We start from the raw sequence: 19,573 nt of genomic DNA, 5'->3' as shown, positions 1-19,573 counted from the left end.
CCGAGAGAGTCGGGATGGTGAGCGAGCGAGTGGAGGGATTCGGGTTCACGATTGGCCGAACGTATTATAATTAGAAATCGTCTAAAAATAGCGGACAAGGACGCGGAAGGAATCTGGGCGAATTGTGACGCGTCGCGGAAGACAAGTAGACTACCGTCTCAGTCTCGCACCCGATTGATTTCTACCGGTGGTCGGTACAACGACTATATAATACACAGAAATCTCAAAATATTGGACGCTCGAGGTCATTGAAATTTTTTCCATTATTCAGAGGTGTCCGTTATTTAGAGGAGTCCGTGGTGGGAGGCTCAAACGTATCATTATCATGAAAGTCGAATTCTATTGATAAACTGTGAACGGTTTGAGCGTAATCCGTTTTAGAAATTTAACGGGACGATCGTGCACCCGACGGAAACGCGAGTAGGACGTGCGCTACGCCGCCGTCAGCCACATGTCGACGCGCGAGACCGACGCAACTGTTGTGTGTGCACTGTGAAGTGTGTGTAGGCGTGTGTGTGTGTGGAAGACGTTGTTGGTACTCGGTCGTAAGAGTAAATAATAATAACGACTATAATAATAATAATAATAAATAAAAGTAAAAATTATAAAAAAATCGAGAGAAAAAATGTATAGAACAAACATACCCCGTCGGCGGCTGGTTGACCCAGTTAAATCGGTGCGGTAAGCGCGTCTCCGGCGGCAAAAATATAAAAATATGTGCACGCTAGTCGTAACTATAATTGCAGTATTATTACTACTCACTTTGATCTGCAAGTCTAAACAGTTGTATTTCATGATAATTGCAACGGACCATCAAAACGACTTTTTTTTTTTTTAATTCGAACGGCTTTAATATAATAGCAATAAGTCAATACGATATTGTAGTGAAACTAGCTTATCTCGCAAGCCACGGCGACGATAACATCATCACGGCGCGGAATTCGCGGTTAGACGCCGCCCGCGGTTGTTGGACGAACGAAGACGCAGACAGTACTGTACGCCGCGCCGGCACCGCCGACGTCGATATTAGCCTAACCCAACGTTGACTTAGGTCGGGAACTTTACATATGTGCCGTGTGTGTGTGTGTATGTGTATGTGTGTGTGTGTGTATGTGTGTGTGTGTGTGTGTGAGTGCGTGAGTGTGTGTACACATGTGTTTTAGAGTGTGTATATTATAACTGGTGTTCTTTCTTTATCGCATCGCGTATACGTCACCAGACGTTTAACGACCTCGCGGCGAATCCGAACGACGACGATCGCAAACCATTCGAGATTATCATAATAATAATGTTTAATTATTATTTATTAATAATATACGTAGTGATGTCGTTATACGCCGTACTAATAAAACACTAAATTATTATATTATATTGCGTACCTATGTGATATTATATCGAGTGGGTGATGCTCGTTATCGTACTTTTTTTCTTTTTGTTTTAACGCGAACGACGCGCGCCTCGCGGCTTTTTCAATTTACGTTTTTTAGTTTTAGAATTTGTTTTTCTCCGTCGTACGAGTATATAGTAGTATTCGATCGAAAAAACGCTAACACACGCGGGACAGAGTAAAACACGATAAATTTAATTTTGATCGGTTTTGTGTAAGCCAACGGTGTTCGTGCACGTGGCGTTTTTGGCCCACGAAATCAGATTACAAAATCGTATATAATAACAATAATTTTTTTTCTTACTTTCGAGGGTTGGGCGGCGCCGTCCGCCCCGGGGCCGCTCGACAATACTATAGTTGTACCTATTTATATACTATTATAAAATATGCGCGCGCGCGGGATTTTCTTAGCAGAAAAATAAACGCGGTGCCGGCGTTTTATTTATGGCCACATTCGTATTTCTCGCGTGCCGCGTTCGAATTTATTTCTTTCGGAAGCCTCGACGACGTTTTTCGTTTTGTTTTACTACTTGCATTATAATATTATTATCATTATTATTGTTGTTGTTATTATTATAACTATTAAGTATTTGCGTATGAAATTGCCGGGTCCGAACTGCCGCCATTGTGGTGCACCCCCCTATCCACCATTAGTATCGCTAGGTGTTGTTTCCTCGGTCCGGCGATTTTAAGGCATTGTGTTCTGAGTAGTTTTTTAATTATTTTCGATTATTTTATTTTATTTTTTTTGTTCGATACAATTTTTCATTGTTTTACAATAATAGGTTTACGCGTACCGCTGCCGCCATCAGGCCTTCGGATTTCGGACCGCTTCACGGGTCGGCTTCCGCCAGCCGACGTGATTCGAATGCACGTTTACTACTGTCGGTACAATAATTTAATACTAAAAAAATGTATTACTCGTATCATTGTTTTCACGATGGGAGCAAAAGGCATAGTAAATAAATGGCTAAATAATATTTTATCAGGCTATTACACGGACGGGAGTTAATTAAAATTGCGATATTATTCCATAACGTTTGCCTTCAAATATAATATAATATAAACCTGACCGGTGTAGGCGATCCACGACCGGCCGAAATGGACCGGTAAAATGAAAGCCGAAAATTATAGTTGGCATCTTTCAATATAATTACATAGATCATAATAGATTAGCAATATCATTATATAATCTAAAATAATACTACGACCAGTAACTTTATACTATAAATAACTTGATTGTTACATATTTTTTTTTAAAGATTTAACATTAACGATTAATTAATTTAAAATCCATAACGATTAACAGCGGGAATCATAAATATTATTTATTACCCTAATTGCCTTAGTAATTTAAATAAGTTTTGAGCATTTGATGTTTATTGTGAGAACAATATGAGTCAACAATTGCTGAAGTACATATTTTAATGTATACCTACTAGTAAATATAGTTCCTATTCTTTTACTGGTTAAACTGATAACATATTTTGAATCGAATGAATTTAATGTAATTAATAATTATTAATATTCGTAATTTATCTATTTGATTTTGATATTCGTTACATGTCGTATTTACACGAAGCCAATTCGATTAATTTAATTCATATATACATAAAAAAATTAAGATAAGATAAAATTTAAACGAAAAAAAAAGAAACATTTTAATACCGTTTTAGTGGTGTTTTTTTTTTTATTTTAACCGTTGTAATACCGTATGTAAGAGATATAATTTTTTATAATCCTCTTGTTAATGAAAAAAAAATAAACCGGATTGTCCCTGTATGCAAGATAACAAACTGGGGTTTTTGTTTTATAAAACAAAAGGACCGGGTAAAAAAAATAAAATAATTTTTTAACAGCTGCTAACGGTACTTTCTCACGGTTTTAAAGATGAACCACCGTGGATGGACTTTCAATGACTTTTATACAGATACACCAGTGCGCTCGTATATCGCTCTAATTAACCTTGTTCGTGGCACATGTCAGCGTCATGTCTTCTCGGAGGAAACCGTGACGTAGTGAAGTGGTTATATGGGGGAGGGGAAGAGGTAAAAAAAAAGGAGAATTCATTAATTGAGTTTGGACGGCAGAATCAAGATAGCGGATGGATGTATATTTACATACAAAAACACAATCGGACTTCATACGACTATTGGAGCTATAAGGACGAGATGACGACGCGGCGGTAGTAGTGGTGGCGACGGCGGCGGCCGCAGTTACCAAACAGAAGGAGTATCTATCCTTTGTTACGACAAAATGGTTTTAATTGACGTTATGCAAAACTTATAGAGGGTCATCGATCCTATATACGTAACAGTAGAAAAATGGAATATTTTATCCCGAAGATCTTTATCTCAGGTAGTATATTATTGACGAACGATTTTGTATTGTTCGGTGAGCGGTTTTTTTTTTATTTTCACTGAAAATCGTCTAATTGTTAAATTCAAAAGAAATTTAAAAAAAGTATAATAATAATATTAAAATACAATATAATATGGGCGTGCTACGATACACACATATTATATGTGTATATGTGTATATAATATATCGTTTGTAGGTAAATAATATGTTTTCTCGTGATATAGTCAAATGAGCAGTTTGATTTTTTCCACACGATTGCCTGCAAAGGGTATTTGTGTGTGAGTGTGTATTGACAGGAGACGTCCGTAGGTAGAACGGTCGCGTGACCCGGAGACTTTTGTAATACGGTATTTTTCTTGGTATATTTTTAGTGTTCTCACTCCACCCCCTCTTGACTGGTATAGGTTATATACAAATAAACAATACCTATATGATGTGTTGTATGGCACACAAAAATAATATCGAAAGGAACGTGCAGTAAACAAATTTCAGTCGTATTACAATAAAAAGCTATTTTGACTTTTCAGGAGGGTAATAAAAACATGCAGGCGAAAAGTGAGCAAAATAATAATGATATAATAATAATAACCAAACAAAAATTCCACACATACACACGCATAAAACACACGCTATTCGTTCGAAATAAAACCATAAACAAAATTAAAGTTCAAAATAATACTATGTAGAATACTATGATTATAAAATTGTTATATGTAAAAATATAGCGTACTGAACGAAAGACGTTCCAGCTGACTCGCTGAAGAGTGGACCAGCATTCTTCAAGAGTGCGGTCTGATATCGATCGGTTCTGCACATGGTGAATCCACAATAAGCAGCATTAAAAAAATAATAATACACAAATGTATCTTTTTTCTTTGGTTAGAGTCAAACGAAAACACATTATATTATTAGTAACAACATATTTGTATGTATAGGATCAACCACATAGTACAGCTTACAGAGTACTAAAGTTATTGGATAATCACGACTCGGTTATTATTTGGTATTTTAATCGATAATAATAATATCCTAAATTAATACAATTTTTCTTATTTTATGAACTTGAATTTTTTTTTTTTTTGGATATTGTTATATTATTTTATATTAATATATTATTAGTATTATTTTATACTGATTTGACGTGGTAAGTACATAATTTTATTCTGGCTATTGAAAATTGTTGTTGGCAGTTAATATTACTGCTCTATAATATTATGAATTTTTTATATTTATAATAATTATCCATATATTTTATTATTATTTTTTTTTTAATACGTTTTTCAGACACATGTTATTTGGCTTCAAATCGGCCAAAGGGGTTGTGATTCGTGTTGTGTTCACGTGGTCACTACGGTTCGGTGTCGGTATCAGCGGCAAAAAGCTTGGAGCGAAGAGCGCGCCACCGCACACAGTAGTTCACCGGCAGTAACGCGCAGGTCCTTTCCGTTTCCTTTTGCTCCTTCGTCCTTAAACCGAGTTTCCTTATGTCCTCCTCCTCTATATTGTCCATACACTCACCCACCCACATTTTTTACCGCGCGAGTTACTCCTATTTTTTCGTAGGCAAACTTTCGGCCTTTGGCGGTTTCCTCCCCTTCCATTCAAAATTTAAAACTACAATTATTCTCAATATTATATTATTCTTTCTATAGCATAAAGATTGTAATTATTATTATTATTTACGATAATATGAGTTTTTCTTGCAGACTTTAAATATTGTGACGAAACCGAAAGAACGACAGCAGCTCAAATGGCCAGTCGGCACCCCAAAAATACAAAAAATAAACTACTAAGGGCTACCCCATTTCGAAATACCCTACATGTTAATAGGGGTCGCGCGTGTTGCGCAACACCTCCTGGCGACCATCCGGTTGTGTAGCCCGTGCTCAAGCCGGTCGACCGGTTTTTATAAGGTTAGACATTCGAGAAAAAAACTACCCCCGCGGCAGTTTGGGCAACAATGACCACGGCACATTCGTGTACCGTGTCCAGTCGTGAACTTCAATTTCACAATTAAACATACTAATTTTTCTCATTAAACATGGTCATTTATTTTTGTATTTATTCGTTTTTAATTATTATTTTTAACTTTATTCTGTAATTTGGTCAACAGTGCATTTTACTTGTAAGTTTATAGTTATGTTTTAAAATATACTTTTAATGCTTAATTAGTTTATTTGCTATTTTTCGTTACTGTACCTACTGTACAATTAGAAAAAAAATTATCTCGGTATGCTTTAATTTTTTAATTTGAAACTTTTCAAGAGGAATGAAGCCAACAATCTATGTTTGGCACGCCATTTAATGTATATACATATTAGTTATTAGCTAAGAGTAGACAATTATTAATTCATACAATTTCGATTCAATGAAATAGAAAACTTTAAAATTTTACCTTCTGATCGAACATAAAAATATTTTTAGATGATAAAAAAACATAAAAATAAATTTAACTTACATAAAATAACAATGTTTATAAGAATAATAACATTAACTGTCAATATTTTAGTATAATTTTAAAGATTTAATTTTTTAAATTTTAATAGTACATATTTTATATATTGTAACTTTATTTAAATAGTTTACTATAGATTGATGTCATTCTCAGCGAAACATATTGAACCTATTTGAATATCTATACATTTATACCAATAAAATAAATATTTTATTCATAAAGAATTATAATTAATTTTAATTTAGAAGAAATATTGTATATTAATATAATTGAGAAAATTATAGGATATTTATATTTTATATTGTGTGCATTTAACTCATTTAAGTATTAATTATTTTGAATAATTTCGGTTAAGCAACAAAATTAAATATAATATCTTCGGCTTTCGCCTATCATTATTTTTACACCTATATGTCGCTTTTAATTACGTTTTTTTTATTGGCCGTCATCAACTCTTTCTATTTGATATTATGCCAACAATCTGTTTTGTATTAATATTATTTCAGTGCATTTATTTTTTTACCTCGGTATAATTTAATTTTAAAAATAAATATGTGTTTTTTCTACTTATTGCAACCCAAGTACACGTGCAGGCTTTTTTTACTTAAAAATAATATTTTTTTTGAAACTAATTTTTATCTGATATATTTTAAAATAAATATTATATGTAATATTATCAACAATAAATACAAATTTTACTTTGAAATAAAACGGGAAATTTAGTTTAACATTTTATTCATTGAAGTTTTTATAGAAAATATTTTTTTTCAAAGTTTAAAATAAAATTCAATAGCATACATTATAATAATAATATTTTGATTGTTACTTTTAAAAATATTTTGAAAACTACAAAAAAACTATTATTTTAACTATGAAAAAATATTTTTCATCAATATATTTTTTTAGTGATATTATTTTATTTCATTCGTTTAATTTCATTTTGTCGGGCATGATAATTTTGTTCTACTTATAATTTATTTTAATTGAAACGTATTAGCGTATTATCCTACAAATATGAATCTACCTAACGATTTTTAGTTAGAAAAATTGAATTTGTAGTTTGTAAATTTTTATTTTTTAAATCATATTATTTTTGAAATAAAGGGAGTATTATATATCATTAAAAAAATGTATATAGTTTTACGGCGGAAAATATATTCCCTGTCAGAAAAAGTAAAACCTCGCACGTTATTTTTTTTATATCACTTTGTTTATTTTATTTATTTTGAAATCCAATTTCGCATTAGAATATAAAAAAAAAACTGGATAAAAACACTTGTGGATAAATAAATTGTTATTGTAATGGGAAAACGAGTTATTTATTAATTTTTTTATATTAATAATTGTTAAAGTGGAATAGATTAAGCGTGGAAATAAAATCGACTCACCTGTAGTTCGCTGACCAATTTTTCGGTCATCATTTTCGGGTCGCTCAGTACGAGCGAATTGTTCTGGTTGATGACGACCGATACGGACGGGTCGCCGGGGACCGCCGGTTGTCCGGCCAGTCCGACGGCTGACGTCGAGTCCTGCTGCTGCTGTTGCTGGACGGCCGCGCGGATTGCCGCCGGCGACGGTTGTCCGACGATTACGTCTGTGTCGTCGGTCATCTCGGCGTTCTGCGTCTGTTGTTGTTGCTGTCGTTGTTGGTGTTGTGCGACTTGTTGAGCGACCATGGCGATCGCCTCGTCGGCAGTCACCTGTACGTTGTTCGGCGTCTGCTGCTGTTGTTGTTGTCCGACAACGACGAGAGACGACGGCACTTGCTGCTGGTCATGGTTGACTTGCAGCGTGGGCGGCGGTGGCGCCGCCTGAGGTTGCGGCGACGGCGAAGCGTCAACCGCCTGCTGCTGCTGCTGTTGCTGCTGCTGCTGCTGCTGCTGCTGTTGCTGTTGCTGTTGCTGTTGCTGCTGCTGCTGCTGTTGCTGCTGTTGCTGTTGTTGCTGCTGGAGTTGTTGCTGCTGCTGGTACTGTTGCCGTTGTTGCTGCCAGAAATCCGCAGCCGGGTTCATCTTGAACACCGGCCTTTGCAACAACACGGACTGCTGTTGTTGCTGTATGTCCGCCGACATTTCGTCGTCGTCGTCGCCCTGCAGGTGTTCGTGGCCGGGCGAGGCGCGAAGATCCAGCGGGACCGAAGAGATCGTCTTGACTGATGTAAAACAATTCGATGATATATTCGTACTCTCTGTTCGCTCGCGTGTCCAAACGATGATGGTCAGACGCAGTAGTGGCAGCGGTAGTGGTAGCCGTAGTAGTGACTGCAGTAGTAGTTGCACATGACGCGCGTAAAATCCGTCCGGAAGCAATTCACTCGATTTGTACGACTACGCGATTGCAAAAATAGAAAACGTAATTTTTTTCTTTCGAATCTGTAAAACAAAAAAATAAAAAAAAAATTGAAAACTCGAGAATAAAAATTAAAAAAAAAAAAAAAAAAAAAAAACGTGTCTTAAAACTCCGTAATATATTTTCGTTTGGAAATAAAAACTACGAACGCCGGACGAATTCGAAAATTTATCGTAAAATAAATTATTAGGTAATATAAACCATATTATTATTATGTTATAATATTATTGTCGACGAACCGTGCGTAAAATATTGAGAAATATTGCGGGCTGCGTTCGCGACACTTGCGGTATCGCCGAGTGTCGCTGAGATGTATGTGCGTGCGCGTACGCCTGTGTCGGTAGTCGGGCACCTAAGGTGTTCGCGACGCCGGAGTAGTCTTGAGACTGAGCGACGTCTCAAGACGCCGGGCCGGAAAAACGTCGGCTGTACGAGCGCGGCGAACTGAGCGCGCGCGTGTGTATGTGTGTGTGTGTGTGTGTGCACTCGCGTCGGCGGCGGCGGCGGCGGCGGTGGTAAGAGCGACGGCGGCGGCGGTGGCGGCGTCTTGTGTCGGCGTCGCGGCGCGACTGAGGAGATACGCGGCCAAGATGTCTTGGAGTCGCGGACATATCGCCGTCCCTGTCGGTAGCGTGTGCCGGCCGCCGCGCGCCGTCCTTTTCTACGGCCGGTGCGCGCCGCGGCGCTATAGGGGTCGGGTTTTCCCTCTTAGGAAGAGCGCGCGGTACACCGCCAGACGTTTTCCTTACGTGCGTATTTCTGCGCCGGCGTCCGCCCCTAGCGCTCTCTCTTCTCTCGGTCGCTCGTCCCACCCCCGCCGACGACGACGACGACGATGACTGCGGCGAAGAAGCGACGGGAGGGTGTACGGTTTTCCCTCCATTCTACCCTTGTTCTTATTTTTTCGTTTTTCGTTTTCCCGCCCCAGCCGCAGCCGACCCAGTGCCTTTTTTCCGCTCCCCACGCCGCCCGCCCACAACGCGCTGCACGGTTTTTCCGTTTCCTTTCACACCGTCTTCGCGCCCGACGCGACACGCTACTATTATAATATAATAATAACAATAATATAAATAATAAAAAAAAAAAAAACGTGCACCGTATAAGTGTATAATAATATATTATAGGTATATGTGTGCACGTCGCCACGCGAACGTCCGAAAATTATTTCTACGATTTATTTCGTTACAATAAGTTGTACTCTAAAATAATTTACTATAACGTAAAAAAATATACGAACGGGATTTATACTACGCGGTTTTGCGTACAAATTATATATTTTGTGTAATAATAATATTTTGGTCGTTCGGTTGTATCGAGGCTTACGTTTGAACACGTTTCGACTAGTGGGACGGAAGAATAATAATAATTTCGTAATAAAATAATCTTATATTACATTATAAAATAATATTAGGTGTATATTATATATATAAAACTTCATACACCCCGACGTGACTTAGTATGCACGTACGATCGTTTTTCGTAAGTTTGTAACTTAATGTTCGCTAAAATCGTTTTGTTCAATTTTTTTTGGTTTAGATTTTAGTAAACTTTCCCAGCGTCAAAACTCGTTTTCGTTTGTTCTGAACGTTTTGTCGCCGTCCGGTGGCGCCGCCTTACGGACACCCTTCCCGAATTTAACCCTTCCGCACCGAAAGGGTTGATGCGTTTCGTATTTAGCCCGGAAGATATCGTTGTGACTGCCGTTTTGATACAAAAACTATACAATTAAATTACGCGTGGAAACTTTCGATATTATATAAATTATAATGTTACGATGTTACCTATAAAAGCAGGCAACGCAATAATAAGATAAATACAAGATTGTGCGAGTAAAAAAACTAAATAATATGTAGATGTATACAAACATTAACACAAACTCATCGAATTCACATTTTATATTGTCTTATACTTATTGTTATGCACTTATGAACGGGTAATCGTGCCGGGGACAAAACTCACTCGATTGAACCATAACGATAATATTCACGTTTGGTTTTTACTTGTTAGTTATGTTTGAAACGAAAATAAAAAGCTAATTATAATTGTATTGTATGTCGAGTAAAAACTTTATGCAAAAAATCATCTTTATATAAACGTCGATTGGTTGATCACCTAAACTAATATAGCTGCGTGGCACACGTCCACGAATGAAATTGAATAACAAATATCGTTAAAAAGAAAATATAAATACAAATACTTGCTAATAACATAATAACATAAAAATACAGTAATAACATGTTAATTTTTATTTTTATACCTGACCTAAAAACAAGCTAAGTGCCTTGAAGCAGTTTCCGGGTTTTTGAAATATATAATTATAAAATATGTAGGAATAAAATATAATAAATATTATTAATTATGCATTTGTGTAGTGTGCATTGTAATGCATTTCTGATAAAATTACTGCAACGTTTGTTATCCAACTATCGGGTTCAAAGATTTTTTCCTGAAATGCTTGTTGATATAACTTTTCGAATAAAAATGTGTAATATAATTATCACTTCAAATAAAAATATATGGTAATTATTCATTTTACGTTTATAATGTATTATATTATGTATATATATGTTTATAAAATAACTATACCGTAATTCCACATAATAATAAGCTCAAGCTCAGTATAGTTTTATTTTATTCATAATGTTATTTAAAAATTCATCTAACCTATTAGTCATTTTTATTTTTTTTATTCTAGTATACGCCTATTGACAAAAATAAATAGAATAATATATCTTAATATTCTTTTCATCATACGGTTTATTAAATTGTCATAGCATACAATTCTATTATAATAACTATTTTGAGTATTTAAATCCACAGACAAGTTGAATTAAAAATGAAAACCCCAAACATTCAATAGATTATATGTATATTCTATATACATATAATTTTCCCGCAAATATTACTGAATCGCTTGCTTTTAACATTCCTTTTAGGGTAAACAATGCAAATGATAACGGTGGGTATAAGTACTTGATATTTGATACACATTATAATTAAGTCATTTTAAATTTTCAACCCAAATATTTAAAAATCGTTGAGTGTAAACACACGAATTCCGGTTGTTTGAACTTAACATAAGTGGTTAAACGGTTAAACAGATAAATAAATGAATAGGTAATTTTTATAAAATATGACGTACAATTATTGCAGTATGCATCATAATTTAAATTTTTGATTTACAGAGTAAGAATATATAAATAGAAAAATTGTATTATTTTTTTTTTAAGGTTAAATAATAGCCAACAAGTGAACTTTGCTTTGAAGATTACTAGTACGTATCAGATTATTTATCTCTAGTAAAAGTAAAAAAACAAATAATATCTACAGGAAACTATTGTTCCTTTATCGCTGAATAAAAATTGTTATCGTAAGAACATATATTGCTAGTTTATTTAACCTCTAAAACGGTTTAAGAAATCATTAATTGCACCGTTGGCGCGTTAAATAGAGCACTCCACGACATTTGTGTGTCTCAGGACTCAGACTGCAGGAAACAAATTGTGTTTAAAAATGTTAGTACTTAAACTGTTTTTATTTTTTATATATACATAAATCAGTTCAATGAACATCACTTGTAAGTAATAATAAAGTAATAAACTATAAAAAATGTATCTGTTTGTTAAAAAATATTAAAATGATCGCAATTATAAATATACTTAATATATATAAGTAGGTATATATAACTATATATAACTATGTATAATATATGAAATGTTATGTTATTTATTGTAAAATATTAGCCAATCAGTAAGTCGTACTCGTGTTCATAAACATAAATCGTAATACTTTCATCGCGTAACTCGCGTACAACAATATATTATGTTATAGACGCGCGTATAAAACGGGAAAAGTCCGTCGCCAGGTGCGTGGCAAACATGCGACGTCTAATCCGACGGAAAAAAGGGATGACCATCAATGGCCATTAATAATAACAACAACGAGTATTTCTATACGCCGTGCGATGGAACGAGCGCGTGCCTATTTATACGCACGTAAATAATAATAATAAAAAACCGACCGAGTACTTATTATATTATTATTATTGTTTTCGGGCGACTGCCGCGAAGAGGGATTCGCTCGCGGGATACACGAACGGTATAGGTTAGGCGTAGGTATTATATACTTATATACGATGTATTGCCGTGCCGTGTCCCGTTTTCGGTCAAAGGGTCAACCGGCGGCTGGTCGCCCCTTGAGGGGGGGTGCCGGGAGACCGTTGCCGGGTGCAGCTGGCCCGCGGACATTTATGAATAAATTCGCGGGCATCGCGAGCGCAGCTGATGTGCAAGCGCATAATAATATAATATGTGATATTGTACAAGTCGTCGCGGGTCGGCCGCGATGATGACCCGCGATCTTTTGTTGTCCGCGGACGTAAATGAAAAAAAAAAAAATAGTATATATAACGAAAACATTTACAGCATTGTTTAACGAGAGAGACATTGTGCGAGAGTGGCGAAGAGGAGAGAAAAAAGGTCGTCGCGCCGTTATAGCCCGGCATTATGTATAATATCATACAATAATTATGACCTCGGGGCAACAATCCCTTCGCGGCTTTTTGTTTTCTTGTCGCGGACACTACGGCGACGCGTGCTACTCACCCCGTCAAACCCGTCGGTGGAATATCGCGATTTATTATAATATTATATTATATTATGATATTATTATCCCTCGCGGACCAGGTGCGTCAGGTATTATAGGTATACCTACGCGTATAATATTACAAGGCAACGTTCGCGAGCGCGTAAGCACGCACGCACACGGACGTCCAGCTGCACGTCAGTTACGCCTGACCCACCCCTTAAAAAACGTTTGCCCCTATCCGCGAGGCAACCCTATTTATTCTTTTTAATTTCGACGACGGCGCTAATTAAACACACCGGCCGGTCACGACCGTCGAGCGCGCGAGTCCCGACACAACGTCGCACAATCAATTTTTCGCGCGTACAAACTCGTATATTTATACACCTATCGCAGTGTTTTATGTCGTGGCGACGATGACGTGGTCATATATTTCGGTCCACTTTATATGGAGTCGCCGTATAATTATGATAGATTTTAACGTCGTTTAATGTATAATTTTTATAACGAAAGGTAAAATGAAAAGGGTGTCATTGTTATTTAATTATCGCGATAATATTAATATGTTTACGTTGTTGTTTTTTGTTTTAACGGTAAAAGTTTAATTATTTAAAATCTGTAAAGGAAATTTATGACGTTATGAGTTGAGGTAGGTATATCGTACATTATGTTTATGTAATTATATTATACTAGAGACTTAATATACAACTTTTATATTATAAAAACGTTTAGTCAATGCATTAAACACAATCGCACGCAAACGATCTCATCCAAACATAATACGACAAGTATTTTTACATGATAATAATTAACATTTATGTTTTAACAATTTTAAGTTTGTAATTCGTTGCGTTTTTAAAACAATATATACTTATAGTCTAGTAGACAAAAATGTATTGTAATTACGACTTTTAATGAAACACATAACTATCATAATAGTCTTGGAAGATTGATTCAACCACGTCATGACAAGAACCAAATTCCAAACGAAACAATTTAATTATTAAAATATATTTTAAAAATCAATTTATTTATTTTTAACAAGATTTAAAAATATTATATTTTAACCGAATGTTATTTTTTAATAATTCATACTTTACATGACCTATCTCTATCAATTAAACAGTAAATAATACAATGTAATAATTAACTAATGGTTGTGTTGACATATTTATAACTTGATTAAGTTATAAATAATTAATAATAATAAAAAAAAATTATTAATATCAAAATAACTATACACAGTCTATATTTAAAAAAATAGATGATATGTAAATTTATGTCACTAAAATTAATTTTTCACGATATTATGTTTTTGATAAACATTCTGAGATTGCGGGTTGTTGCACTATTTTTTATTTTTAATTCTTATTTTTCTCGTCAATGTTTAATTGAATTGCAATAATACTGATATACTCATATTATTATTATAAGATAAGAAATATTTTTTTTTATAAAAACTGGTTATTGATCTCTTTTTTTCGCATTACTTATTTTTATCGAAACTATTAAAAGTTATTACGGAACAATAAAATATTAATAATATTGAATATACAATTTACAATTTGCATGCTACCTATATACATAGGTTTTCCGTGCCTGTACTATTATTATTATTTATTTTTAATTGGACGTTAGAACAAACTTCTAAAGTTTTCTTAGTATAAAAAGTAGGCAGGTAGGTAGGTATTATAATGGCTGATAGTAAAAGTAACGCGCTATAAACGTATAACATGACGGTTCATTTATACAATTTTTTCGCGTGTTATCTTTGGAGCGCAATAAATATTTACGCTTTATAACCGTTATATATAGCGGCGAGGACGAAGAGAAATGTACGACGTCGGGTGCCTTATTCGGTATGCATACTTTGTGTTTTTTGACGGCATAAAAAATATAATAATAATATTATAATAGACCGCTTTTGGATTTTACACGCGATCACTTAAATTATTATTATCATTACCATTACGATAATTGTTGTTTGAATGCATAAAACATAATAATATGTATCATAATGCGCGTGTGTGCCACAGCACGACACTGCGGGGCGGAGGGGCAGACAATATCCAGAGAAAATACTACGGTGCAACACTATCGTTGCGACGGCGGCGTGCGCCTCGATGACGGGCCGGAGGTGTGTATATTATAATATGACGTATAGTGCACTTTCGCGACGAGCCCTGCTGTGCCGGCCGATATAATACCATTTTAAACGTATACCTATAGAGTGTGTATATATATATATATATATATATATATATAATATACAGTGCATATACCTACATAATATATAACATCGAAGTCGGTAATCCGAGCTCAGTGGCGGCAGTATACGTTCGTTCTCGTATTATTGTTTCGATTCCCACGCGCGTGGCGGCTGTGGTTACGGCTGTGTGCAACCTATATAATATATTTCTATATAATAATATTATATGTATATAGCGTATATGCCCACAACACATGATAACATATATACCTGTACCCCTATATTATATATATTATATATTAATATTGTACGCGCCGCGTGTCCGTCCGTTTCTCCGCCGCAACAGCAACAATAATATAACGTAATAAATCGGGCGCGGATATTATTGTATACGTAAGAAATGTACAAACAAGCGGAAAAAGGCAGAGAGACATAATAATATATTATAACGGGCGCAAAGAAGAAATTATGACCACCGGCGGGTACGTGTAGTGCTCGCTGAAAGCTCAGTGTTTTTGGTATATATACGCTGCAGCATATTATAATATTAAATAAAACCGATAAACAATTTCGATATATTATATTATACTCGTGCGTCTGCAGACCGCGCTCCTGTAGGTACCGACGAGACGACAAGACGACGACGACGACGGCGCTGATACCTATTATATTATAAAATTATCATACTATGTGGCATATATATAGAAAGAGATGCGTCGTTAATCGTTATTTGTACAAGCACGCGAAATATAAAAAAAAACAGTATAATATACAAAACACAATGATAAATATTATTTATACATGCGTATAGATGTGTATACATTTGCGTATATAATATCTATCCCAATAAGCGTACCTACCTATTGCATAATATTATACGAGAAAAATATCAAAATGCATCGCGAGCACTGAAAAATTACGCCGGACCGCAGCTGCCGCTCGTGTCTCATTTCTCTGCTGCATGTGCAGAGTGTACACCTATACCTACATTATTATTATATAGGTGTACGTACGATTGCGATATTTATGATTTCCTGGCCGAGCGCGAGCATATTCAATAATAATAAAAATACGAGTTTTGTTTTTTTATGTATACTATTAAAGGTATGTATAATATTTCTGTATTCGAGTCGTACGCATTAGAAAACGACTTTTGCGGGCGAGAAACAAAAAAAAAACCGTACGAAAAAAAGCGAACAATTAATATTATACGTTATTCGCGGGGCCCCGTTGATTTATGTCTCGCATTCCGACGACTTATGCACGAGTTACCTGCTGCAGTTTACCACCGATGCAATGCCAATACGAGAACTGCGTCCGAAATAACAAAAAACAAAAAACAAAATGCAAATCGCTACAACAGGTGTATCGTGTCGAAATTAACGCGCACGCGAGAAGAACGGACAAAATAATACTTATATATTATCTGATAATAATAATGCATTATTATAGGACGTAAGAACATTTGCAGACTTACCCCGTAATATTCGCATTGGTAGGATTTTTGGCGTACGGCTATAATAATATCATAATATAATAACCGTGTGTAATGTATAGGTATGTGTGTATTTATACGAACCGTCCGAGTATTTGCACAACACCACTCACGGTCGCGCAAACGTACGATAAAATGTATTTTAAACATCATTGCGGCGAAATATACATATTATATTTTCTAGTAACGCCCTAGTGGCGCTGCCCGACAAAATTCCCTCCCCTAAAAAATGGATAGGATCGTGGCGGGAGTAGGGGGGATTGAGAGGATGTCCGCTATCACAATAATATCATAATAATGATATGTATACGCAACGGCTGTATAAAATGTATGTATATGTATGGGGACGGTGTTTTTCTTGTTGATTTATCTGTCGGAATTCCTAAACCATTACCGTTTGTTGGTATTATATTTTCAAAAGGGATTACAACAAACCACTCGCGGTCATCATAACAGATAAATTTTTATCTATCCCGTTCGCCCGCCATCCGGCAACGGACCGTCCGGCGTCCACTGTCCAGCAATAAATATTTAAATTTCCGCCAAAATGGATTCGGCCATTTACAATATAAATATAACAGCCCCCGCAACAGCCGGTATGCTTATAATAATATGTATATGTATGGTATTTAGATGTTAAACGGACACGGGACAGAAGAGCCCGCGATGGGTGGTGGTGAGGGCCATGTATTGATAATAATTATTCACCATAACGATAATAATATTATATATATATATATATATATATATTTACAGCGGACTACGGAGTGCGAGTTTATACACGCATATATTATAATAATAATACAGTCGGGGAAACTCGTTCGGATACATATTATAATACGTTATACACATTGTGTTTTTGGACGTCAAGTACAGCGGAGACGTGGTGGTGCGGTGAGGAAACATACATCATACATAATATATATTTATTATATTATGGAGATTGTGAGAGAGTGCAGTATACGATGATATAATATAATACCATATAGGATTAGTCAATTAGAAAATAACAATATTATTTTATAAAATACAACCGAAAACGTATATTTGTAACATATTATGAAATAATGTGTACCTATATCATATGCATACGTAGATTAAATAGGTACTTCTAATATAATATTCAGTTTAGTGTACTTCTATAATATATTAAATTATAAATAACCACATTTAATAATGTTCCTATACATACTATTTATTTAGTTGGGGGAAAAAAAAACTATAGACCTTCGGAAATTTCGAATTGGAATGGTGGACGTACATTATATTAGAATAATTATTAGGAAGACCTATAATACTAGACCAGCGATAGAGCTGTCGTACTTGTGTGCGCGTGTGCGTGTGTGCATGTGTACGCGCGTGTAGGCGGAGCTAGACCAACCCAATATACACGTGGGGATGGCCACGGGCGCCGCCCTACCCCGACTCTTCTTCCTCTGTATAATATATATATATATATATATATCTGGCACTGCCGCCACTACGAACGTATAATAATATAATAATAATATATTATATTATTATATGTACACGTGAACATTACTGCCTCGTCGCAATCGATTTACCCTTCGGATCCATTTTGGAAAACACGCGATGACCGTAGTATTTGGCTTACAGTATTTTGTCAAAGCCGAACTATATAAAATATGTACTCCCGTACACCTAACCTAGTGTGTGACTAGTGCGAGGCAATTATATATTGGCCGAGAGCAGGTTGAATTTATAGCGTCCTGCAAGTGGATTTTCGATGTATACGGTTAAACGGTGGATAAAACTGTTATATGTATATGACGATAATACGTAATTTGGTCGGGTAACGCCTATTGTTATAAAATATATTTTCAATAGAAATAAATGTGTTTTATTTTTTCACCATTTCGTTTACGAACGTTTAAGTCTCCCAAATAATTACCCATAACTCTAAATTAATTAAATTATAATTAAATTGACATATGGAAATAATATCTCGAGAATAATTGATCTCAATCATCCATATAAATATATTACAATAAATAAAATTGGATTTATAAATTTTTAACTTAAACAAATTCAAATAGTTATTATCAATACATAATAATTCAAAATTAATAAATATGAAAATAAAATTAAATGATGATATTATATTTTTGTTTAAAATAATAAACACTAATACTGTAGTAATTATATAATTATAGTTAAAATTCGTAATTAATGATAATTCAAAAAAACATATTTTTAGTATAGTAGATAGTCAGTAAAATAGTTTTAGGGTATTATTATTTTTTTTTTATGACAAGAGCGAATCCAACAAAATATATACACGGTCAATAATAAATTAGCTGGAATTTCACTTAAGCTTGATTTCAAAGTACCTATACCTATGCACTTAAAATATTTAGATATCTAATATAAAACATTAACTACATATAAAAATTGGATGTAACCATGTTGATACTATAGATGCTGATTATATTTTCTGATATTTAATTTTTCAGTAGCTTAGCAGAACACTTATCGTTAAATTTAAAAGCATACCTATGTTATAATCTATTCTATTGTGTAACGACATATTATTATATTCTTATAGCGTGGTCGAGTAATTTCGATTTGGTATTATATCTCATATAATAGGTATATTTCATGTATCATATTATATAGATAGATATAGATGCACTTTCGTCAATTTCATACAGTATGCAATCAAATGTTAACACAAATAATATAATGCATATTGTAGGTGTATTCTCGAGAGGA

At 34.8% G+C, this 19,573-nt stretch overlaps 1 protein-coding gene across 1 annotated transcript in view; it reads right to left on the bottom strand.

The window, feature by feature from the left end:
* LOC132919061 (Krueppel homolog 1) overlaps positions 1-9,346 on the bottom strand; it is a 35,019-nt gene extending 25,673 nt beyond the window's left edge. The window contains 3 exon segments of the mRNA XM_060980412.1: positions 4,479-4,556; positions 7,592-8,575; positions 8,792-9,346. Coding sequence (XP_060836395.1) covers positions 4,479-4,556; positions 7,592-8,275 — 762 coding nt within the window. The 5' untranslated portion in view covers positions 8,276-8,575; positions 8,792-9,346.
* Positions 9,347-19,573: the final 10,227 nt, after the last annotated feature.

Source organism: Rhopalosiphum padi, chromosome 2, assembly GCF_020882245.1.
Source record: "Rhopalosiphum padi isolate XX-2018 chromosome 2, ASM2088224v1, whole genome shotgun sequence".
In the NCBI taxonomy this organism is placed as follows: Eukaryota; Metazoa; Arthropoda; class Insecta; order Hemiptera; family Aphididae; genus Rhopalosiphum; species Rhopalosiphum padi.
The sequence above is the reverse complement of the archived record's forward strand: the minus strand, read 5'-3'. Positions and strand labels throughout refer to the sequence as shown.